The sequence below is a fragment of the Vicugna pacos genome, chromosome 9 (genome assembly GCF_048564905.1).
Source record: "Vicugna pacos chromosome 9, VicPac4, whole genome shotgun sequence".
NCBI lineage: Eukaryota > Metazoa > Chordata > Mammalia > Artiodactyla > Camelidae > Vicugna > Vicugna pacos.
Genome location: NC_132995.1, coordinates 63,672,585 through 63,698,640, shown reverse-complemented (window position 1 = coordinate 63,698,640; position 26,056 = coordinate 63,672,585). Strand labels below are relative to the sequence as shown.

The following is a 26,056-nucleotide window of genomic DNA, read 5'->3' as shown; positions in this document are numbered from 1 at the left end:
ACGTCAGCAAGTCTTCCCTCTCTCTGGAGGCATCCATGCTTCCCGTTTACTGAATCATTCCTATCAATCATCAAATATGCTGTTATTTCTACCTTAAAAAATAGAAAAAAGCAGCTCAACTTCTCCTGAGTGTCACTTCCCCCTCCAGCGGCCACCCTGTCTTACTGCCCCCCTTTATAGCAGAAGCCACTGAATTCTTGGAATGTCTATAATCACTGTCTCTAAATCCACTCTTGCTTCTCTCTTGAATCCACTCCAAGCCAACTGTCATCTGCACAACTCTACCAAAAAAGCTCTTGCTCAGTCAGTGGTAATTTCTCATTCTCAATCGCATTTCATCCCCCCGCGTTTGGTAAAGCAATTATCACTCTCACCAGCTAGGAATGCTTTCTTCTCTTGGCTTTCAGGGCACCAACTCTTCTGGGTGGCTTATTTTTTTAAGGTCCTGGTAGTCCCTTCTCTGTCCCCTTGATTGATTTCTGATTTTTCCCCTTATGTCCTTGAGTTCTAAATCTGGCAGTTTCTCAGGGCTGTCACTGAACATCTATTATCCATCTGTCTGTCTGTCTATCTATCATCTCTATCTATCTATCTATCTATCTATCTATCTATCTATCTATCTATCTATCTATCTATCTATCATCTCTCTCCTTTTCTTTCCAGCCTCTTCTATTGTAATTCCTTTGATGACCTCGTGCAGCACCATGGTTTTAAACACCATCTAGAGGGAGGGTATAGCTCAGCGGTAGAGTGCATGCTTAGCATACATAAGGTCCTGGGTTCACTACTCAGTACCTCCATTAAAAAATTAATAAGAAACAAACAACAAACAAACCAACCTAATTAACTCCCTCCTGCCCACCCACCCACCAAAAAGATAGCTTAAACAAACAAACAAACACCATCTGGACATCAGTGACTCCCAAATACATAGTTCTAATCCAGACTTCATCCCTGAACTCCAGACTTGTACACACATCTGCATACATGACCTCTTTATATACCTACTTGATTGGAAGCTCAGATTTACCATATCCAAAACATCTGATTTATCTCCATCACCATCAATAGTGTGCCTCTCAGAATCTTCTTCATCTCAGCTAATGGTAACTCCATGCTTCCACTTGTTCAGATCCCAAATCCTGACCTTTCTCTCCTACTCACTGTATCTAATTCATCAGAAAATCTTGTTATCTCTGCCTTCAAAATATATCCAGAATTGGATTGCTTCTTATACCTTCACTGCTACCCACCCTTCTCCGAGGCACCATCACCTCTCACCGGGAAGATTACAAGTTTCCTAACTGGTTTCCTTGCTTCCGCTCTGCCCACAGATTGTCTAGTGCTCAACCAGAATAAACGTATTGAAGATAAGACAGATTTTGTCCCTCCTTTGCTCAAAACCTTCCAAAGACTTCCTATCTCAAAACAGAAACCAGCACCTTACGTAGGCCTGCAAGGCCCTCTGTACAATCCCCGTCCCCCCACCTCCAGCCACACCAGCCTCCTTGCTATTTCTCAGACCTGCAGGCAACCTGCCCCTTTGAGGTCTTGGTGATTCCTGTTTTCTCTGCTTGGAAGGCTCCCCAGGATCTATGGCTTCTTTCTTAATCCCCTTGAAGTTTTTGTTGAAATGTCATTCCTATTCCATTTTCTGTTTTATTTTCTCCAGTGCACCTACCACTTTCTAATGTACTCTGTAATTTATTTTGTTTATTTCTGGCTTTTCCCACTAATACATAAGCTCGATGAAGGCAGGGCTTTTCATGTTTTGTTTCATGCTGTGTCTCCAACACCCCAAATAGTATCTGGCACATTGTGGGTGCTCAATAAATTAATGTAGTGAAGGAACAAAATATTCCACTGATGAAAACCTATCTCCAGTGTCTGCCATGTAGTACATATTCAAAAGGTTTCCTGAATAAACCTCCATTTTACAGGTGATGAAACTAAGGCACAGAGAGGTGGGACTGCCCAAGATTACTTTGCTGGCAAAAAAGCAGGAACTCAGGCAGCTGACTCTTAACCACCATGCTATTTTCTGCCTGTCTGTGCTAACAATCCAAATTGTGCAGAGGGTATAAACTGGAAAGTACACGTTTCCTCTCCCCCCTGCAAATCCCCAAAGGCTAATCTTTGTCAACACTTGCTTAAATATACTCTTATTGAAATGCTTTATGCCTATACAAACACATCCGTCTAGTCTTTTGTCCTTTCTATACAAATCAGATCAGAATATTTGTCCTATTCTGTGTTTTACTGTTCTCATCACTGGAGCTCTACTGTGATTCATTGTATGTATGTACCATGATTTATGGAAACAGAACCTTGATGAATAGGTTGATTCCAGTTGCTTATATGGTAACAGTGCTGCAATGAACATCCTCCTACAGGTATGTATACAGATGCATGCTTGTTTGAGTCTATTTGTAGAGAAATCCTTAAAAATAGAAAAAGTGGGTCAAAGAGTCTAAGTGTTTAACATTTTGATTGATGTGTGTCAAATCGGCAGCATGGATTTTCAAAGATAGCTTTAGTCTCCTCCATCTGCAGTCAGACGGAGGAGGAGGGAGGCTTTGGCTGTGAGGGTGGCAGCCAGAGTTTATTCTCACCCAGGGAATCACAGAGACCTGGAGGGCCCTCCCTGCTGGAGAGCCTGTCGGCCTCCTTGAGCTGCCAGCTGGTTGGTCCCAGTCAGGGCAGCCAGGCATGATGCTAACTCTGCTAGATTTTCTGAAAATAGGTTTATCAAACTCACAGCTTTTCCTCAGTCTGTATTGTCCCTCTGGTTAAGTCATAAAAATTGTGCCATTTGTCAAATGTCTTCTTAAGCTCTCCTTCTATGTCATAGCAGATAAAGCACAGAAGAGATAATTATAGTTAGTGCTTGACAGCTGCTGAAAGAAAATACATTTTTCATACTTCCTAGGCTCTCCACTTTTCAAATTTCTTTAAGTCTGAGAAGCCTAATAGGAGGTTATCACCTGTTTTCCTTCTTCGATTTGTCAGGTACTATTAAAGGCATTAAAAAGAAGAAAAGACTCACGGAACTATGCAACATGAAAAAACAAATGTTTCACAGGCCAAGAATGTGATTTTCCAAATCTGATTCTCACTGATGATACACAATAAAAGGACACACAGAAAAAGGACTTTCATATACTATGCCTGCATGCTAATTGGAGCATCCCTCTCTGGACCCAGTGCCGAACAATAAAAGAAAGCTGTTTCTAAATAGAAAGGAAACTGAAATTGGCTAATTTTCTGTTTGAAATTGATTACCTCACTCTCCAACACCAATCATATGACAAGAAGAGAGTGGCTAGTAAGCCACCAAGAGAAAAGACAAAGGGAGCATCAATTCTGTCTGTTCATCTGACTGTTCAAATTCTTATAAAGACAGTTCTGGCTCAGGATAGCACCTGGGGAAAAAGTCAGGCATGTTGAGCCCTGGACAACACACAGACTGGATGCTCCCTACATTTTGAGTTAATGGATCAACTTATTTTCCTTGTAACGAAAACTTTAAAAGATTAGTGCTAGAGCCTCCATTTACAAATATGAATTCAGCTGTGTAAACCATCTGTAGAAGAAAAGGAGGAGCTGTGCCCAAATATAAATAATGAGCAGGTTAGCAAGACATCAGAAGAAAACAAAGAAAAACAAAGCGGGTAATAGTCACATTTTAAAAAGAACATGTTGAGTTTTAGTCCTGGATTATCTGAAACACTGCCCCTGATTCTCGTACTCATCAGCTAGTTTTCCCCACGTGGAGACAGATTCATGGACTATTTCAGAGGAATGTGCGATGGTGGCCGATGCACTCGATTGTCTTTAATGTAGGAATTGCTTATACATTCTCATTTTTGTCAGATGATGAGTAACTGAAGGGAGCGGATAAAGGCGATCCCACTGGGAGAATGCAAAGGGATTCTCAGGAGCTTATTTGCACGAGGAGACATCCTTTTAATTTTCAGATAAGCTAAAAATCTACAGTTTTTAAAAAAGCCATTGCTATCATCCCATATTTATTAAACTCATTTTAGGATTGAATTATAGTTGATTTACAGTATTGTGTTAGTTTCAGGTATAAATCTTAATTTTATACTTGCAGAAACTGAAGGCCAAGGAGATCAACAGATCGGTGCACTCTGTGTCATTTAGTTGTAAAATTCTGATGTCATAAAGTGCTGGTGTTAGGGTGGATCTCAGTGGTCATTCAGACCTAAGGCATCCTCACTAGCTCCTTAGAATAGCTGGGTGGGTTTTTATCCTTAGCTGGTTTTTATCCACAACCTAGTTGTGTTGCCTAGCAATTACAAATGTTTAAAAAGGACTACTTTTTAACCCTGGGTCATGAGAGGCTCACTATTTCTAGAGTTAACTCATATCATTGGGGCAAAAAAAAATACTCTTTTTTAAATGTTTGTAATTTTTAAGCAACATAACTGGTTACCTGATGGCCCATTGTTTCTGACATTTATTTCATCCACCCTATACCCTTTCTGTTTTTTAAATCTCTCTTAGGCATCTTGACAATATTGTCCATATCGGTACCTGGTCCCAGAGAGCAGGTATCATCAGAGTACTCAGTTTGAAAACATCAGTGACAGGTTTCCTCTAGATCAGGGGTGATTGTCATGTTTTCTGCACCAAGTGCTTATTCTTTCCTCTTATATTTAAAAATTTTAATCTGCTGACATTTAAGATAATTCACTCGCCAAGTTTACTGAGCATAACGAACTGAAAGAGGCATAGAAGAATTATGTGACATGAAACTCACACTGATGGCATGTACAGCCTTCAAAGGAACAAGGGGTTACACATAGAGATCAAGTGCATGATGGAATGAGGCCAGACAGCAAGGAGCAGTGGGCAGAGCGCAAGTTCATGGCCCAGGTGTAGTTTCCCTGACTGTGAGACTCCTTTATCAAAGGAGTTAGTCATATGTGATTTGAAGGCTTGTTGTGAAAATGAGAAGTGAGAAAGAAGATGTGCACATGGACTAGTTGTGTTGGTTTGCCAAGGCTGCGGTAACAAAGTACCACAAGCTGGGTGTCTTAAAATGGCAGAAATTAATTTTCTCACAGTTCCAGAGGCTAGAAGTCTGAAGTCAGAGTGTCAGCAGTGCCATGCTCTCTCTGATGCCTCTAGGGAAGAGCAATGAGAGCACGTATTAGGGGATTTGACCTAATCAGGAAGTTCAGGGAACTCTTCCCAACACAGTGATAACCCAGCTGAGGACTGAAGGAGTCAGCACATGCAAAGGCCCTGAGGTGAGTACAAAGGACTGAAAGAAGGCCAGTTTAGCGGGAGGAGCAGAGAAGGAGGAGAATGGTTAGAAATGAGATAGGAGAGGAAGGCAAGGATTAAACCCCAAATGGTCTTGTCTTAATTAGTTAATTAATTAATTAATAACATTTCCTTCTAGAAGGACTAGTTTTCAGGAAATGTTCCATCAAAATAGTAAAAGCCAAATATAAAAGAAAGACTCTGGCAGGAAAAATACAGCTTACAGTGGCAAATGCAGGAATAATAATTAAATGAATACGTGAATGCTATATAAGCAAACAGACCGGAACCTGGACCCTAGCTTCCTGGTGGCCAAGGTAAAAACATAAAAACATTATAGAATATGTAGTGCTCAGAGCTCCTGAAGAAAACACATGGGAAAAAATCACTTATCAGGCAGGTGCAACAGAAAGCTGTATTGATGGGCAGGGTGTGGCATAAGAATGGAAAAGATTAGGAACATCAGGGGACGTTACAGAACGATTCACTGATTAGTTAATATAGTTTCTGAGACAACCTACAGACTCTATGGAGTGAAGATAATTTTCCCAGTATCTGCAGAGACTGTTACGGGACCAGTGATTATTTCTTTGTCACTTAAAAACTAAGATTCTCTCAATTTCTTGTAATAACATATAATGGAAAAGAATCTGAAAAGAAAACATATATGTATGTATATGTATAACTGACTCGCTTTGCTGTACATGTGAAACTAACATTGTAAATCAACTACACTTCAATAAAAAACAAAACAAAACAAAGCGAAGATTCTCAAATTGGTCTCAAGTTGAAATAGCAGGGAACATGATGTTTAATTACTATCTGTTAACCATTATAGAAGTTGGCACAACTCAGAGTGGGAGGAAAAAAAAAAAACCAAGATGATTTGTTTATCAGCAGGTATAAAAATAAAGAAGTGGGAAGGTTTGTCCTGTTTCCTCCTGTGACTGCTAAAAAGCAGGAGGATCATCTGAGGCCCTCCTGAAAATTAGGGCGAACGGCATCCTGCCTTAATTTCTTGGGCCAGATTTCACTCCTGGACGCAGGCCATTTCTACTTTAAAGCGCGAAGTGGTGACGCTTACTTTGCTCTCAGAGGTGGTGCTCCAGGCTGGCCCAGGGGAGCCCCCTGGGAAGGACTGTGTGCGGTGGTTGCCAGGGCCTCAGGCACAGTCGGATGCCTGGCCGTGGGAGCGGGCGCAGGGATGCTGATACCAATTTTAGTGGCGCGTGAAGGAGCATTTCATTTTCTACCTTGTAGCGGAAGCCATCCGAGAGAGAGAACTTAGGCGAATGGCTATAAGTTGAGCGTTCTGCATTAAATCCTATTCTTTCACCAGCTCCGCTTCCCCCAGCCCCACTTCCTCTCTTCACGATGGACAATATAAGAGTTTCCCACAGGAGAACATTGCTGGCAAGTCAGCGGCCCTGTTCCTCCCTCTTGTTTTAGCTGCAAAACTTCATAACCTTCTCCGGGCGGAGCCCCGCGCCGGAAGCCTGGTTTGGACTTTGCTCAATTCCCCACCTCGCCGGGCTCCGGGCCTCATCCCTCCAACCGGCATGTGGCTGCCACCCTCTTCTGTCATCAACACCCTCGGGAAGAAAAGTGCCTCTCCTTGAGAACCAGGTCATTCTTGGAAAGGGTTCCTGAGTCCTGGCCCTCTGTACCGTGAGCAGTTGGCTTTTATGACCACCTTCTGTTGATTTACCGATAAGAAACGTGTATCTGTTCAGTCGGCTGCTGCACCTGCTGTTCTGGTCTTTTCTTTCGTGCTTGTGTAGGTGAAAGTCTGCGGAGCTGAGCCAATTCCGCCTTCATCATTACTTCATTCAACTTGGAAGCCCTTTGGCAGCTTTTGAAGCATCTTGCCAGTCTTATCCTCAAGAGGACTGCTGGTGCGCTTTTCTGGGTGGAAAAGCTGAAGCCGAACTTGAGAGTTCTTGCCGGCTTTCATCTGAGCTTCTCCCAGGATGTCTCATCATCTCTAGCAGAGGAGAGAAACTGGAAGAAAGAGTTCAAATTTGAATAATGACCTCTGCACACTCTCCTCTCTCTCCTCCCTCCTTTTGGAAAATAGTGGGGTAATATAATTGTTCAGCATTAAAAATCACAATGGTTTGAATAGCAGGGGAGGTTTCTGGAAATCCTGGAACTGCGTAGCCTACTCAAAAAAAAAAAAAAAACCCCAAAAAAACCCCCAAAAAACCAAGCCAATCTCTAAGTCCACACCCACTCCCGACTTCCAGCCGCTTCCTGGTTTAGTGCCCCAGCTGCCAAACTACAGGGCGTCTCCATGTCACCTGGAGGGCTTGCTAAAACCTAGACTGCTGACCTTCTAACAAGCTCCCAGACGTCATTGGGGCTGCTGGTCTTGCAAACAGACTTTGAGAACCATTGGCTTAAGTTTAACAAAAATGACAAAAGTTTTGGAGAAAGGCGGGCTTGGGCTTGAGCCCCAAACCTTATCAGCTGTGTGTCTTTGGGCCATGGGCCTGAGCATCTCTGCACTACCTCCTTCATCCTGAAAATGGGGGAAAGAATATCGATCAGAGAGTTCATTGACTCAACAAATATTTACTGTATGACTGTTGCAGTACTAGTGACACAGTGGGGACGTGACAATGGATGACATCAATAGTCTTTGATGTCAAAGAATTTTGGGTGGTTGTGAAGATAAAAAAGAGATAAAATTGGCAACGTTTGAGGACCACGAAAGATGTCTAATTATCATTAATTTTATTTTCCTCTCAAGAGGCAACATAATTCTACTTTTTACTTTTTTTTTTTTTTTTTTGGTCCAAAAAGGGAAATGTCTCAAATTTCACAGCCCGGAACCTAGAGCTATCTATGGTTCTCTCCCTGTCTAGATGACAAATTCGAGGTATGGGTACTGTTATGGGTTGAATTGTGTCCTCCAAAACTTCATATGTACCTTAGAGTGCCCCCTGTGGGCTCTAGCATCTCAAAATGTGACTTACTTGGAAATAGGGTCTTTGCAGATGTAGTTAAGATGAGGCCATCAAGATGGGCCCTAACCCAGTATGACTGGTGTCCTTATAAAAAGAGGAAATTTGGACACACACATGCACACAGAGAAAATGCCACATGAAGATTGGAGTTCTGCTCCTCTGAGCCTAAGAACTCGAAGGATGGCTGGCTGGAGAGGCATGGAAAAGTCTCCCTCCCAGCTTCAGAAGGATCAGCCCTGTCGATACTTTGATTTCAGACCTCTAGCCTCCAGAACTGTGAAGGAATAGCCTTCCATTGTTTCAGCCACCCAGTCTGTGCTACCTTGTTAAGCAGTCCTAGCAGACTGACCCAGGTCCTGTGCAGGATAACACGGCATCCTTCGTGGAGGCAGTGAGGGGGTGTGAAGGAGGATGTTTACTTTTTATCCCATACATTTCCCATGAATTTTTTTAAAAGCATGCTTGTAATGAAAAAGGTTTTAAGTATAGGTATAATTACCGCTAAGTAACCTGAAGAGCGTACATTCCTCCACCTCCAGATCTTTTTAATCTCTCAGTTAGCCAACCGCTCTAACCATCCATCAGCTCTATCAGGGATGTCGGCACCAGGTTGACGTTTGGATTAGAAGACCTCGCTTCAATCTACAACGATATGAAAATTTCCAAAATACCTGGGGAGTGTCTGTTGCAGGCAAAACACAATTGTCATTTAGAGATCGTCACACAGAAATATGAGTCAGAGAATGTACCATCTCATTGGGACAAGGAAAACTGAGAAGGAACAACAGACCAAAGCAATTCATGATTATTACCCCACAGATGGTGTGGAAGAATGGAAATCTCGCCTTCCAGAAGGATCTCGGACTGTTCCCTGAAGGCCTGGGAAAACGTGCTTCATCTGGGGCTGGTGGGATGGGAGTTGTGAAGAGGATTAGGCAGGGCATTCTGCGGGGTCAGAGGAGATAGTACAATGCTCTCTTTTGACCCTTTCACTTTGGGGATCAGATGTAAACCCAGGCCACTTTGGAGGGTTGAGTGACAAAGGCAGGGTGTTGCATTTAAAAAATATTTTATTTTTAAATTTTTTTTTGAACAAGTAATACAGCCACGCAGTAAGCAATTCAAAAGTTATAGAGGTCTCTCAAGAAAGTTCTGCATTCTCTCCTCCTTCACAAGTGTACAGAATTTTCTGATTTCTTAGCTATTTCTAGAATGAAGCTCAAATAAACTGAGGCCCAGAGTGACTAGATTCCAGCTTTATGGGACAGGAACTGGAGTCTGCTGGTGCGGAAACTTGGTCAACTGCTGGGTCTTTTCTAAAACCACCTGCCCAAGCACATTTCCAGCCACTCCTGCCCTTAGATCTTGGTCCCTGGCTGCAGTCAAGCCTACTTAAGCAAGAGCCAGGCTTCTGCTTGCCTTTAGGATCAGGTTGACCAGAGAAGGCCAGATGTTCTAGAGCTGATTCTCTACTCACCCATCTCCAGTTTCCCCAGTGGTGGCAGAGGGCTGGGCCAGAATCTCTGTTGGTGACGCTTGGCAATGACCTAGGATGAGACTGTCTCAGAGAATGGCCTGGAATTTTTATTCAGAACTTTTACAAACAATGCATCCACAGCTACCCTGTCACCAGTACAGTTTTCACTTTACAGCACAAGAGGCACCTGCCCAGGAGTCTGTTCAGCCCCTGGCTCTCAGCACTCACATGTCACACTCATCAGTGTCCATAGCAGATAAGATCCCTCGTGAGGTACAGATAAGATGTTGTAACATGAGAAACTATTTCTGTCACCTTCCCTCTACCAGCAGGCTGAGACTTCCTGATTTCCTAATTTTTCCTCTAAATAACATTTTCCCATGGGTCAGAGTCATCTGAGAAACACAATGGCAGTGTAGGCTCCTGCTCAGTTTGTGAAATGAATCTTCAGCCTCCTGCACTACACACTCCTTACACTCCCAGCTCCAAGAATCCTGCCCCCTGCCTCCTCAAAATACCCTTCTCTCTAAGGGAGGCACTAACTTAAAAATACTTAAGAAAAAATTTTGAGCAGGTAATTCACCCACATGATAATCAATTCAAAAGTTATATAGGGGTACAGAATGAAAAATGAGTGTCCCTTCCACCCCTGTCCCCTGCCACCTGGTTCTCCTGCCAGGAAGCAGTCCCTGTTGCCTTCAGTCTTACTACTGAAGTTCGTGTGTACTCCTGGGGCAGCCTGTAACACCCGGGGCACACAGAAGTCATGATGACAAACCATAGGCTTCTCTCTCTAGGAGAATAAAACTGGAGGCAGGAGAATGAGCATGGGACAACGTTCTGGTCATGAAATCAAAGTATCGCGCACAAGTGATGAGGGGTCCTTTAAATTAATTTTAATGATTCCCGATTGGGACTGAATTCTAGATATTATAAACCAGGAGATTATAGATATAGATTGGAGGTAAAAAGAAAGCTAGGACGCATTAAAGAAATCACTTCTTTTTCAGATTCTTAAAGCATGTTATTTCTCAACTGTCACTTTCTCCCTGATAATTATGTTTCTCTTTATATTTCTAGCATTCTTACTTTGTTGTATGTACCTTATGTGACAGTACCTTGTAGACTATTATGTGACTAGCATTCCCTGGGGTCGTGCAGTGCACAACCTATTCAGCTGTATGCAGTGGTCCCTGTCTGTGCCAGGACTGCCTTGATCATATTTGTATTCCCTCACCATATACTTCGTGAATATTTTTAGTTGAATTGCTTGGAGGTAAAGTTGGCACCATCTTAAATCGTTATGGCTGGGGGCCTAGGGCTGGAATAGAGAGAGATGGCTGGAGATGTAAGCAGGGGCCAGGGAGTGAAGGCCCTTGTAGACCTTGCGAGGGGTCTGGTGCCAACTCTGAGGGCAACAGTGGGGCAGTGGTTCAATCTGATTTGCATTTCAGATGGGTCACTCTGGCTGTGGTCGGGAGAGTGGCTTGGAGGAGAGGAGGGAGCAAAGACTGTAAGACCAGTAAGGAGGCTCCTCTAGGCAAGAAGTCACTGTTTTGACTTCCTAAGTAGCAGTGGGGATGGAGAGAGGGGGACGGATTCACGAGACATTTTGGAGGTAGAAAATGGATAGTTCTCTGTAATTATACACGGGGCCTAAGAGAGAAAGGTGTCAAGGATATGGTCCCTGACTTGAAGAGGGGCTGAATGTAACAGTTTCAATATCAGAGCAAGAGGACAATGCTGAGAGTGGTATTTTATTTTTTAAAGTGTTCAAAATTCATTAAATACTTTAAAGAAATAAGCAAAACTAAATATTTAAATACTTCAAATGCATTTTCTATAACACATGAAGTAATATGTACATTTATAAAGATATAAACACTACTTGTCATTCTAATATGAATTGTTAGCAGATAAAATTAATGAAAAGAAAGTATTTTCAAAAAAACCCCAAAGACCAGGATTGCCACATGAAGTGGATGATGGTAGTTAGATATGGAACACCAGTGGGGAGAGCAGTTGAGAACTATTTTTAAATGTTGGCTCTGATGTGCCTGAGGACCACCCCCATAGGCAGTTACAGATAAGAACTGAGAGTTCAAGAGTAAAGGCTGAGCTCAAGAGAGAAACTTGGAGTCATCAGTGCATGAAGGCAATTGAAATATACAAACAGCTTCGTGTAAGAAAGTTGAACTGAACCTTAGAAAAGGCTAGGATTTTAATTGAACTAGAGGATATATAGGTAGAAGGGTGGATTTAGAAGCTGAAGAAAAGAACAAATCAAAGGAAGCTACAGAATTAGGAGTAAGTGGATACTGTCAGTGGTGTGCTGGTAAATGTTTAACAACTGGCTCTCTAGGGAAGCGAAGGGAAGCCCGGCTTTTTAGTGTTTGTTGATTTCCATGGTGTGACTACTCCCATCATAACCAATTGCAAGCTGTCAATGCCACGGAGCATGGAGTTGAGGAGAGATGAGCAGTCAGCTCTTGCAAGATCAGACAAGTGAACCCTAGCCCACAGCTGGATGCAGTCCGGATGGAAACAGAGGATTCTGTCAGGCAGTAGGGGAGGATTGGTTTAAGAGATAAAGTGAACCACCAGTGTGGGTATAAAGACGGATAAGGTCAAGGATGTGGAGAAATTGAAACCTTCGTACATTGCTAGAGGGTGCAACCACTGTGGAAGACAGTTTGGTAGTTCATCAAAAAAAAGAGACATAGAGTCACCATTTGACCCAGCAGCTCTAGCCCTAAGTATATTCCGAAGAGAACTGAAAATGTATGTTCACACAAAAACTTGTACATGAATGTTCATAACAGCATTATTAATGATAGCCAAAAAACCCAACTGTCCATCAACTGATGAACGGGTCAATAAAATGTGGTACATCCATACAATGGAACGTTACTGAGCCATAATACTGAGTACTGAAATAGCCTACAACACGATATACCTTGAAAACATTATGCTCAGTAGAAGCAGCCAGATACAAAAGGCCACATACTGTATGATTCCATTTATAGGAAATGTCCAGAATAGATAAATCCATAAAGACAGAAAGTCAGAAAGTAGATTTGTGGTTGCCAGGGGCCGGGGAAAGGTAAGATGGCAGAGGACTCAAGCCCCAGTTTGAGAAACAGTGCACTGGGAGATCGTGGTATTGCAGTTGCTCATATATATTTGTTCCACTGGAGTTACAGGAGCTTTCTCTGTTGACCTGGTTCTCTAGGCTAGAAGTCTGTCCTCCAGGTTCAAGTTTCGTCATCATAAACAGCTAACACATCCAAACACCAAGCTGTCCTTGGAGAGAGTTTTGCACAGGCCAGGACCTAACTGGCTTGTTCCTTTCACGTATGATTAAAAGCTCAGGTGAAAACACTTAATGGAACATTTTGATCTCATTAAAAACCAAGACAAGCACATCTTTGAAATACAACCTCATAAAGCCCTGCCTTGCAGACAGATGTATGCACCAAACTCTCACCTATCAGAACGGGATTGGAATTTATGGAGGGACATTTCGTGTCCTGGCTACAAAGCCACTTCGATCCTAGGGATATTTATAAGCAATGTGAAAAGCCCTCTGCACCTGATGGACTGGCCGCAGTTACCGAGCATCATAAATGTCAGCGGCCGGCCTTTCTCTTGGAGAGATTAACTTTGGGGAGTTGCTGGGGGAAAAAGGTGGAAGAAGGACAGATGGTGTTTCATATGTATGAGTAGACTCTGATCAGAGAAGGGGTGAGTCAGGGCGAGTGGTAAACATCCAGAGCAACCGAGGAGGATCTAACTGTTGCTGTCACCATTGCTGTTAGGCCAGAAATGTCACCCAGCTGCTTTCTCCCTGTCCTATTGCTGGAAAAAAGAGAGAAGGGCCTGGGTGCCCCGCTTCATGTGCCCTCTCCAGGCAGAGTCATAGTAGTAGCTGGCTGCTTCTTTTTTTTTTTTTAATTTTTTTAAATTGAAGTATAGTCAGTTTACAATGTACCAATTTCTGCTTGCAGCATAATAGTTCAGTCATACATATACATAGATATATTTATTTTCTTTTTCATTATTGATTACTACAAGATACTGAATATAGTCCCCTGTGCTATACAGTAGAAACTTGTTGTTTATCTATTTTAACCAGTTTACAAACAGCTTTCCTGAACCCAATCTCCTAATTGTCCTGAGAGTTTGATGTTACTCAGCCTGGGGGAGTGAGGATCTGTTAATCATCTTAATAGAGTGTTACCATCCCTGCTATATGGGGAAGGGAACCGAGGTATGGGGAGATTTAATAGCTGGCCCACAATCATATAGTTTGGGGGTGGCAGGACAAGATGAGAGTCCAGACCTTTTAGCACTAACCTACAGTGCCTTGCACAGCTCCAGAGCTGCTCTCGGGTCATGCCTTTTGCCCATCTTTAAATCACACAACAAATACTTATTGATAGCTACTGTGTGTCAGGTACTCTTCTGGGCTCTTGGGCTGTATCAGTGGAAAAAAAACCCGAAGATCTCTGTTCTTCTGGAGCTTACATCTGATCTGGAGTGAGGGCAGTGGCATAAATAGACAATAAAAATGATGAATAACTAAGTTACAAAGTGTGTTTAAAGGTGATATGTACTATGGGAAGAAAGAAGTCATTCAGGATTTGACGATCAGTGGGACTGAGGGGAGTGGATGACACTTGTAAACAAGGAGGTCAAGGCAGTAGGGTTAACATCTGGGGGGCTTGTAGGGGCTAAAGGGAAGATGCATGTAAAGTGCCCAGCCCAGAAGCTGTCACGTGGGTGCGCCTATGTGCTCGCTAGTGGTGGCTGTTAGCACCATACCAGTTCCGTCTTCCAGGATCCCCCGGGACAAGACTGTGCCCAAAATGGACAGGCAGCCTGTTACAGACAGGTTAGACGGCAGGGTCAGGGGCCTGTCTGGCCCAGAGCATGGTGCCTCAGACTGCCCCAGCTGGATGTGCAGACCCAGTAGCCGCTTTGTGCGATGTGTTCACAGCCAGACCAGCAGGAAGGCCCTGCCAGGGTGACCAAACACTGTCTCTGATGTTTTTGATAAAACAGAATCTGGAAATCCAGAGTAGAACAGAAAATTCTGAAAGAAGGGGCAATGAAGGCCAAGGCTCCCCAATACTTCTTCAAACTGGGAGCCCTGGGGCTCCGGGCACCATGTTGCTAGGCAACAGCACACAGATTGAGGACAGCCGGCAGGGGCCAGTCTGCTTGGGGTCTGTCTGCTTTGGCTGCTGCTGGCACCTGCTCGGGGAGAGAAGGAGCATTGCTTGTAGGTAGAGGAAACAACTGACTATGTGGGGTGATTAAAGGAAGGCAAAAAATGCATCCTTAACCTGTGAGTCTGCCTCATGCCTGTAGTTTTACCTTTATTGATTTGCTCTTTCAAGTAGAGACTGGCATTAAGCTTTTTTTGGGTGTGGGACTTTGGGTTCAAACAAAATCTTGACTGAGAAGAATAAACATGTAAGAGATTTAAAAAATAACATTGTTCCATTAAAGTTCCTGGGCATATATCTGGAGAAAACTCTAATTAGAAAAGATACATGCACCCCAGTGTTCATAGCAGCACTATTTACAATTGCCAAGATACGGAAGCAACCTAAATGTCCATCGACAGATGACTGGATAAAGAAGCTGTGGTATATTTATATGATGGAATACTACTCAGCCATAAAAAAGAATGAAATAATGCTATTTACAGCAACATGGATGGACTTAGAGATTATCAAATTAAATGAAGTAAATCAGATGTAGAAAGACAAATACCATATGACATCACTTATATGTGGAATCTAAAAAATGATACAAATGAACTTATTTACAAAACAGAAACAGACTCAGATATAGAAGACAAACCTATGGCTATCAAAGGGGAAAGTGGTTACCTTAGTGGGTAGTGCGAGGGATAAATTAGGAGTTTGTGTTTAACAAAAAAGTGAACAGTCTGGTGGTAAAATATTATGCTATTTAAAAATTGTGAATGCGTTATTATGGATTCTAATGTTTCTCTCTCTGTGTGTGTGTATGTGTGTGTGTGTGTGTATGTGTGGAAGGGGAGTTGGATAACAAACTCCTTAGAGAATCTGAGGAAAACTGTGGCCAGAAAAATGCATACACCTAAAATTCTGCCTCTGGTTGTGTGGGGCTGGTATGTCTAGGCCCTAGGGCCCAGAAGACACTGTTACTGAGCAGGCAGTCTTAAGAGGGTGAGAAGGAGGGAGGGAGAGGAGGGAGGAAAGAGGGAGTCTCCCAGGTCTGGTGGCTGGAGAACAATAGGAAAGGTCCAGTGAGGTCGCTGTGCCCCTGAGTGTCAGCCGGACCATCCCCCCAAAACCTGCGTGAGGGCACTCCAAAGCCAAAAGAGCAAAGTCAGCGCTGGGCCACAGAGAAAGTCTCTCTTGAGGCACTAATGTTCAAATTCTGAACATTTCACCCCTGTTTTCCGTGTTCTGTGCTAAGTAGAGCTCACTCCTCCCTCCCAGCAAAGGGCTGGTCTCTCTTTGACCGTCAGGATTGTTTAATGGGATCTACTTCCAGCTGGGTCAGGCGCTTGCCAAGCAAAGAGGCATTGGCAACTAAGTCGACAGATACCTGTTGATGCCGTTGTACCAGCTCGGGCGTTTGCCTGGTGCACTGGGCAAACATTCTCAGACATTCTCCCCACAGGATCTGCCTTCGGGGATGGTGAGAGGAGGAGGGGCTGGACCCACAGCTGGGGGAGGAGCTTCCTCCAGACCTCAAGACTTCTAGTCAGAATCCGTGTTTACTTAAGAACCTGTTTCTTGACACAGGTGTTGTCCTAGCCAAGACAAACCCAAGCTGTGTTGATCCGCTGCTTCCTCGGTGGCTGTGACTTCATGCAGCACTAGTTTGGTGATTCTAAGATTCAGGATCTGAGACTCTGCTTGGCTGTGCTCTGTCTGTGGGGTGGCAGTGGTTGGGGGTATCCCTTCTCCTCGGCCATCTCTGGGCAGTGATTCTTAGCCCTGTCAATGTTTTACTCAAGTGTATCCATTTAACCAAATTCAAGAAGCTAAGATTTGTGCATTTCAATGTATATAAATTTTCCCTAAAAGTAAACAACCTATAAAAACAATAACTTCCAGTGGGGAGGAGGGGGTGGAAGTAATTGGAGGGTGGATAGAGGTAGATGAGCAAGAATGGCAGAAACTGGCAAGTATGGAGGCTGGGTGATGGTAAACGGGGTCATTATATCCTGCTTTTAAAAATATATACATTTGAAATTTACCATAATAAAAAGTGATGAAATAAAAAAGACTTAGAAATGTCTGTTTTTTCTTCGAAATCTCCCTCCCTGATCAAGAATCTTATAGTTTCTCATACTCTCTATCCTAGTAACTCCACTTCTGGGAATCTATCCAAAGGAAATATTCAGAGATGCACATTAAGCTTCATTGTAGTTCTATTTTAAATAAGGAAAAATTGGACAAAACTCAATGTCCAACAATAGGAGAATGGTTAAAGAAACTATGGTGCAACTATTAAAGACAAAGGAGAGTGCTTGTGACCTAAAATGTAAAAAAAAAAAAAGTCAAAATACAAAACTACGTACCATATGATCTCCATTTTGTTTTTAAAAATGGATATGTATATATAGAAATGAATTTGGAAAGAAATACAATAAAATGTTATGAGTAGTGTTCTCTGGTGGGCTTATGGCAGATTTTAATTAATTTTCTTTTTAATCCTAGCCTATATTTTCATCTTTTCTACAATTAACATTTATTACTTTGGTAATTATTTTGAAAACTGAGAAGTGCCATTCTGAAGGAAGAGGTGGAAAGTTGGAAGGGAGAACAGAGTTCCACGTAATTATCAGCTGTGAAATAATAAGGTGTATTTGAACTGGAAGGAATCTTAAAAACTAGAAAGTGCCTAAATCTAACTTTCTCATTTTAAAAATGAGAAGAAGTCCAGAGCATCGAATGTCCACCTAGGCCATTTGTTCTTAGTTTCTCAGACCGCTTGTTTCAGTAACCCACTGAGCCCTGGAGACCCCAGGACCTTTGCATTCTGGGGCATGCCCCCCATGTTAACCTCTGGAGGCCCAATTTGGGGGGCAGCCCTTGGACTCTCCAGTCAGTCTGAGCCACCTGTTGCTAGCATCCTTGGCCAGCTGGGCTGGAGAAATACCCTGGTAGGAAGAAGCCAGTGGAACAGAAGACCTCACTGCCACCCAGTCACCCACTATTTGTCCCTCTGACAGTCGTAGCTGGCCATCTGTGTCTGTTCAGCTCTGCTGTGGCAGAGGTTACTCCTACGAGCTGGGCTAAATGTTTGTGGGGTCTGGCTTGTCATGACTTTCAAACCATCATTAGTTGAAAAAGTAAATAGTATGGTCCAATGGTTGGTGTCAAGTTGGAGTCAGAGACATGTCACCATCTTTGACAAAGCCCTTGGACACTGTCTTAGTCCATTTGGGCTCTAGAACAGGATACCATAGACTGGGTGGCTTAAAAGGCAAACATTTATTTCTCACAGTTCTGGAGAGTTCACCGTTCTGGGGAGTCCAAGATCAAGGTGCTGGCAGATCGAGTGTGTGGTGAGACCATTCTTCCCGGTTTGCAGACAGCTCTCTTCATGCTACATCTTTACCGCGCCTGAGAGAGGGCTGGCTCTGTTTCTCTCTTTCTAAGGACACTAATCCCTTCTTGGGGGCTCCATCGTCATGACGTAATTGTCTCCCAAAGGTCCTCACCTTCAAATACCATCATTTTAGGGCTTCAACATACGAATTTGGGGGGGAGAAAACGAACATACAGTTGATAACAGACATCAGTCAAGATGCTTCTCTGGAGAAAGTGGGGCAAGCAGAGAGTACAATGAGAAATGATCGTAGAGAATGGTGGAGGACTGGAAAGCAGCTTCTCCGTCCCTGCCAGCCCACTCTCTACCACACACACGTCTATGCTCCTTGAGAGCTGGAACTTTGTCTCAGACACCGCTGCTCCACCGGAACCTAGCACATAATAGGCCCTCATAAACACTTGTTGAATGTGGAATGAGCAAACGTCATTTTCCCAGATTGTTAGAAGATCTGACACGTTCCAAGTTACCTGTATTTCCAGAGTTGAAATCTTTTAATTCCAAAAGAACAGGATGTTTGGGAAAAAGGTATTTTTTAAAACATTTATTTGCACAACTGCAATGCAACGCTTTCAAACAGTTGTCAATGGCAAACACAGAAGCATCAGGGAACCACCATGGGCATCTCCAGGGAGACTGTTACGATGTCCGCTCCATCCGTTGCCTTCCATTTCTTCCTCTACTCCCTCCTCTTGAATTTGGCCATCTAGTAGGATAACATATATACTTTTATTTGAGAGTATTTCTTAAATTTAGACTACCAGAATATCAGGCTTTGGCCCTCTGGAGGACTGAGTAGGAAAAGTCAGAGGATGGGCATGTTCCTATAGCACAGCTTTTTTCTAAACTGTGATAAAAATACAGTGAACCATCCTAACCATGTTAAGTGCGTAGTGCAGGCATTAAGTACATTCACATTGTCGTGCTCCCATCACCACCATCCGTCCACAGAGTTCTTTTCATCTTATAAAACTGAAACTGTACTCAGGGGCCCAGCCACTAGCAACCACTCTTCTACTTTCTCGCTCTTTTTATGAACTGGCCTACTCTGGGCACCTCATGTTAAGTGTAATCAGACAGTATTTGTCCATTTTGTGACTGGCTTAATTCACTTGGCATAATTTTCGTTTTTATTTATGCTGTGGGTTTTGGTGGGGGAGAGGCATTAACGCCAGCCCTCAGTAGAGCTGAGAAGTAAGGAGGGGCTTATCTCCAGCTCTCCCGCTTTCCTGCCTCATCCTTCCCTGAGCTTCCACCCACCTCAGGTCCCTACTCATGGCTAAGCGTCCTCACCCCTTATCCCATCTCCAACTTACCCAGGGAGACCATCTGATTTGCTTCATGTGGGCCATGTGTCCATGTCTTGACAAAAGTGAATTGGCCACCTTATTTGACAATGCCACTAAGACTGAATATGGTCAGGAGGGAATGTGTCTGCCCAAAGAGGCTGTTACCACAGGAGGGAACGATGGATGGTGGGCAGGTGGAGACAACAGATGTCCAGGACAGGGGAGGTCCTCCAAACAGGTTTAAAGTGCCTTTCAGCCTTCCCACGCCACATGGCTCCAGGCTTGACTCTTTCCCCTTTGAGCCCTGTTTGCAAAGGTTTTTATACCCTTTGATTGCAAAGTTTTCAGCATCTTGAGAGCCAGTGCTGGGCCCCAGACACACTTTGTGAGTGTGATTGGAGCCCACACATGCTGCCCTCAAATACCAGCAGCCTGGAATACAGGCTCTGGGCTCAGATTGCCTGGGTTCATTCAGTCCTAGCTTGACAATCTCCTGGCTGTTTGGCCTTGAGCAAGTGACTTCGCTTCTTGATGCCTCAGTCTTCCTATCTGTAAAATGGTGAAATAATAATACCTCCTCCATTAAGATGTTTTGAAGATAAAAAAAATACTGTGCTAAGTGATTGACCTATATCATCTTATTTATGCTCACAACCAACCCACTACACATGGGGAAAAGGCACCCCCTTCCTGGGCACACCACCAAGCATGAGGAACTCGAGCGAGAGTTCACACTTTACTCATGCCCTGAGTTGGGCAGCCTTGTGGAGAGCCTGCACACCATACACAGCAGCCCTGCCAGGAGGCAGGTATTTGTGTCTCCCTGTTTTCCAAATGAGGCAGCTGTGGCTTAGAGAAGTTGAGCATCGTGTGGTGAGGAGGTGCAGAGTCCCTTCTAGCTGGCTGTTTAGTTACGGCACACCAAAGATGCTAACCACCACCGGTGCCGTAGACCACATCCCTTTGTCACCAGCTCATCTTGAATGTGTTCCACCAATCTATAGACTGGTGATACCAGTCTCTAGTCTCTAATCGATTGCTTTGACAGTCATTTAAAAAACTACAACACGTGTTTTGAAAGAATAGGGGAAAGGTGGAAGGAAGAACACATTTCCATCCAGGCACCATCCTGGCTTGGCGATTGTGTTTTCATTTCAGCAGTCCACTCAATACCTAGACAGAAAGGACTGAAAACGTTGTGGGTCTGAGTGGATCCTTCTTCTGGAGCCAAAAGATCAGTGTTACCAACAGATAGCTCAATATTTGGCCAAACAAATTCCAATTTTGGCGTTTTTCACTCTAACGTCTCATGTTCCCTGGGAGCATTGCGTGTGGCTGGGTGATTTAGGGGAGGACAGCTTAACTAAGGTGCCCACCTCTTATTTTCAAACCCTTCTTTCCCTGAAGAACACGCAGCAGCCACTGCCTCCTGTGCCCCAGTTAAAATTGTGATTTGGATACTGTTATGTCATTGTGCACAGGGAGAGCGAGGAATTTGTGTGCTGGACATAAGTATTGAATGTATTTGTGTGTTTCCTTTTGTGGATCTGTATATTATGCAGACTCTATGCTTTCAGAAACAGATCGCTGAGTAAACTGAGTTAGTGTTGGGGAATTGATTTATTCACAGAACTCGGAATACAACTGAGGAGTGCTGCCAGTTACAGCTCTGATTTGTCTGTCTAAGCCTGTCTTGGACGGCGAGATTGCAAAATGTAGTTCAGATTTGAAACAGCTGCAGCAGAGCCAGCACATTAGAGGCTGCAAATATCCTCAAGTGACGTGAAGTAAATTAGCACTGATTGAAAAGGAAATTTTCTAAGGCTCGGAACCACCATTTTCCCAGCAAACCTCCCACCCGAGTGGGCCCCAGGGATTGCCAAATAAAAGATGATGCAAAGCGGACATGGCCCATGTGTCTCCAGGGGGCCAAATAAAGTCAGAGTGATGGAAATGATCTGCTCAAACAGATGAAATGTTTTAACACCAATTCTCAGGACTCAGAAGTGAGCCTGGCTGCTGGCAGACAACCAACATTGTCTTATTTAATTTTTAGATTTGGCTGTTAAATTTGGCCCAGTGTGAGTCTGTGTTTGATGGGAGGGTGGAGGATTCCTGGTGGGAAGGCCCGGGTTCTAGCTCAGTGACTTACCAGCTTTGTGATCTTGGGCAATCTCACCCCGTGGGGAGTGTTTTCTCATCTGTACGGTAGAGGAAACAACCCCTGCTCTGCTTGCCTTCTGGGGAGTCTGAAGAGCAAATGGGATGGTGCTTGGGAGCTGGAAAAGCACTGTGCAAATGACAGGCATAATTGTGTTCACAGGCAGAACATTGAATTCTTTCTGCCTGGTTCACTCGATTCTCCATTTAATTCACATACTGTGGATTTTACCCCTCTTTCTCGCAGCAAAACCCTTCGGAGAGTATCATTTTTAGACCTGGAATTGATATGTGTGTAGTTGCCCTATTTATCCACAGAGTCTTCTGGGACAAAGTAAAGAGTGGAATTAACAGGAAAACAGACCCAGAGAAATGGCAGCCCAAGGGCACAAAGAATTCCCACCCAGATGTTCTTTCTTTCCTAGATGACACTGACATCTAAACCAAAGCCAAAGCTTCTCATCAGAAGTCAGGCTCACAATTCCCCCGTCTCCTCTGCATCTTCTCCCTCTGGATTAAAGCGCCGAGTTTATGCGTTGCTGTCCTGAGCCATACTGGGCACTACATCTAGTACCTCTAAGTGCTGGGCAGGCAATATATATTTGATAAATATTTATAATAGAGGAAATAAAAACAGAACTCTAAAATTGTCCTCTCATCATCCTAAGTTTCTGAAACTGCAAATCAAGAAACAACATGTTTACCATATTTCCACAAGTCTGAGATTCCACTGGTTCTAAGACACACCAGGTTTTTTTTAATTCTTATTTTTTATTGAAGGGTAATCAGTTTACAATGTTAGTTTCAAGTGTACAGCAAAAGAACTGATTATGCATATATATACATACATATATATTTTTCCAGTTTCTTAGTGTTTTGGGGTTTTTTTTTTTGTTTCTTTGTTTTTATGAACCAAAAAGAAAAGAAAAACTCCATCAGTTAAAACATGACACGATGCTTCCTCATTGTGTCATTTATAAGCCACACCTTGACTTCACAGGTGTTACAGTGCGAAAGAAATATGCATTTTTTAAAAGAAATATGCATCTTAGAAGAGATGAAATGCAGTCTGCTTACCCCTTCCAAAAAGTAAAGATTTCTCCTTTTGGTTCTGGTGCATTCTTAGATTAGTCAACTTCAAATGGTCTCAATTTCAGCCTCAGTTCCTTGCATTTATACATGTTATGCAATCATCCTTTCATACAGGCTGAGGGGGACGTTAATTCTATTTTTCTTATGGAGACAGTGATACAAAGTACTTTATGGCTTGAATATAGTTTTTAGTAAGTGAGAATTGTAAAATACTTGTCAGAGCCAAAAGCACATTAATTCTGTGGTCTGTTGTTTATTACAAGATTAAAGAGGGTATTTGAGGGTATTTGGCGTGTCTGTTGTGCTTTCTTTTTCCCAAGTGGTACTTTCTATGGTTTTTGTTGTGGCTCTTGTTGTTTTATTTAATGCTTGACTTGGCTGTTTTGTTGCTGTCATTCAGTTTATTCTTAGTTCAGGTAAAGCAACTGAACTGTGAGTTTTCATAGCACAGAGAAATCAGGCATTCATAGGCTCACATGATGACAGCCCATCACCTGCCTGGGCTAAGTATGTATACATGACGCTTTCATAAAACTTGAGGTGGAAATTCATGGTTTTTCTGGGTAGAAGGGAGCATGAAAAACATAAGGAAATCAGGGAACTAGAAATACAGCTTCTGTAACAATCCTTTGTAAATATTCCGTAGACCAGTCCTTGCTCATAAATTTTGCAATTTGGGACAAGAAAAATTCCACCTGTTTCTAGCCTGATCTTTAGTTACCTTCCCGCATCCCTCTGGCCTATGAGAACATTATTTATACACAACAGCAAAGACAGTCATGAAAAAAAAAAAAGGAATTTCTAGGAACTAGACGATGGCCAGTGAAGAGGAATGATCCAAATAATCGTAGCTCCTGCGTGTGCTTGATAATAGTCATTTGGGCTCCATAGTGCCTTACTACCTGCCGGGGCCCCAGGGCCTGTTACTGTGGTGATGGGTGTCAGTAGCCATTGTGCTGAGCAGGAAGTGGGTGGGAAGCTGTTAATGTCTGGCCATTGCTAATGTGCATTTTGCCCACTCTTCTCTCCCCTGCAGTCTGAGTACCACTATGAGTACACCGCATGTGACAGCATGGGTTCCAGGTGGAGGGTCGCCGTGCCGCACACCCCGGGCCTGTGCACCAGCCTCCCCGACCCCGTCAAGGGCACCGAGTGCTGTAAGCAGCCCTGCCTCGCAGCTTTGGCCTCTGCCCCAAGCCTCCTGCCATCCAAGTTAGGTGCTTCCTTTCCCTGCGACTAAGGAATCAGATCTTTCCCCCAGTTAGTTCCCATCCCCAACCCTGTTGAGATTTGGGGCAGAAATGTTATTTCGTGGAGGCAAACCGGGTATCTCAATTTACTTTTATTTTATTTTAAAATTTAAATCTCATCAGGAGAGCAAGTAAAAATTCCAGCTGTGCACCACTTAGATATTTTTTCTGTTTGCAAACATTTTCTTTTTTGCCTGTGGCTTTCTCTCCAATCTACACTCACCGGCCACAAGCACTCATTAGGAAAGATTGTGATTTGCAGTCATTCTTGAAAAAGAAACTAAGGAAGATGAGTTCTCACAGAGACAGACCTTTGAAATGCACTAGGCGTCCCTTCAGGGGCCAAGAATCTTCCCTGGCCACAGAGCTGACCATGCCACCAGAAGGGCAGTGACTTGCCTCAGCTCCGCCCCCCGCCCCCCGGGACTCTAGCCACAGCTTTTCTCCCATTGCCTGCTATTTACCCTGTGCTGTTCTTTTGAGAAGTGCAAAGGGGATGGCAGTAAAAGACGGACTAGAATCAAGGAATGCCTGAAGATTTGGAAAGGAGACTGAGAGCATTTAAAGTCTACAATGAGCTTAGCATAGTGCCTGGTTCAGTAGGTGAGCGGACAAATGCAAATCAATGAATGGATACTGCCACGATCTGAGTAGAACTGAGGTGTGACTAATGGAAACAAATGAGCCATCTTCAGTAAACGTGGCCAACATTATTGAGCACTATGTGCACCTGCTACGTGAACCACAAAGATAAATAAGACACAATCTCTGCCTTCAGAAGTGTACATTCTGGTGGGACGAGCAAACGTCGGTTCATCCATTCATTTCTTTAGCCAAACTTCCTGGATCCCCTGCTATGTCCGTGCCAGTTGCTGAGCCACCGTCCTGGAGGAGCTCAGAGCCTACTGGGAGGCACACATAAATATGATGTGTTAATACGAGGTGAAAAAGAATGGGAGTTATGGATGCTTAAGGATCAGAAACAGCTAGGAAAACCACAGAGCAGAAGTTTGGAGGCCGAACACCAGACACATTCAGGGAAGAGCATGTGGCCTGGGGTGGAAGCAACACAAGGAAGGGGACAGATGGGAGTGGGGTGGAGAAAGATCTGTAGCCAGAGATTTAGCTGGAAAGTTGGGTTGGGGGAAAATTGTGGAAGACTTTGAATGCCAGGCTGAGAGCTTAATTCTGTAACCAAAAGGCACAGGTGGGGGTGTTCCTGATTATTTTTTAAATACATATCAGTGTTTTGGAAAGATACTTCTGACCACAGAATGAGCCAAGACAAGAAATAGGGAACTAGTTAGGAGGACGTTGCAGTGGTTGAGGTAACAGGTCACAAGAATCCCAACTAGCATGATGGCAGTGGGACCAAAAAGGAGGACACAGAAGCCAGAGATTCCAGGGGGAGATTCAAGGCTGAAGGGCCAGGCCCCATTCAGAGGGATCAGCATGAGATCATGGTACCCTCTTCATTGGAGAGCCCTCAGAATGGCCGACGCTACTGGTTTAGGAAATGAGACTGACCAGGGCAAGCCGAACGTCCTGAAACAAAGCCGTAAATCTTTTTTTTTAAATAACAGCTTTATTGCGATATAATTTACATAAGATTCACCGCTTTACGGTATAAAATTCAGTGGTTTTTAGAATATTCACAGAGTTGCATAATCATCACCACTATCTAGTCTCAGAACATTTTCATCACTCCTGCAAAGAAACATCATGCCCATTAGTGATCTCTCCCCCCTACTCCCTCCCCCAACACCCCATCACTACAAGTCTACTTTCTGTCCCTATGGGTTTGCCTGTTCTGGGCATCCCATATAAATGGAATCATACAAGATGCACCATGGCTCTAAATCTTAGTGGGTCAGACTCCTAGAACTCCATTCTCTGCTCCTCCCT

The 26,056-nt window shown here is 43.5% G+C and overlaps 1 protein-coding gene across 2 annotated transcripts in view; it reads left to right on the top strand.

Moving 5' to 3' along the window:
- Positions 1–26,056, top strand: part of ELAPOR1 (endosome-lysosome associated apoptosis and autophagy regulator 1) — a 60,186-nt gene that overhangs the window by 4,218 nt on the left and 29,912 nt on the right. For both annotated transcript variants that reach the window (XM_006197391.4, XM_072968066.1), the window contains exon 2: positions 23,938–24,058. In XM_006197391.4, the coding sequence (XP_006197453.2) occupies positions 23,938–24,058 (121 nt within the window). The remainder of the gene's footprint in view (positions 1–23,937; positions 24,059–26,056) is intronic.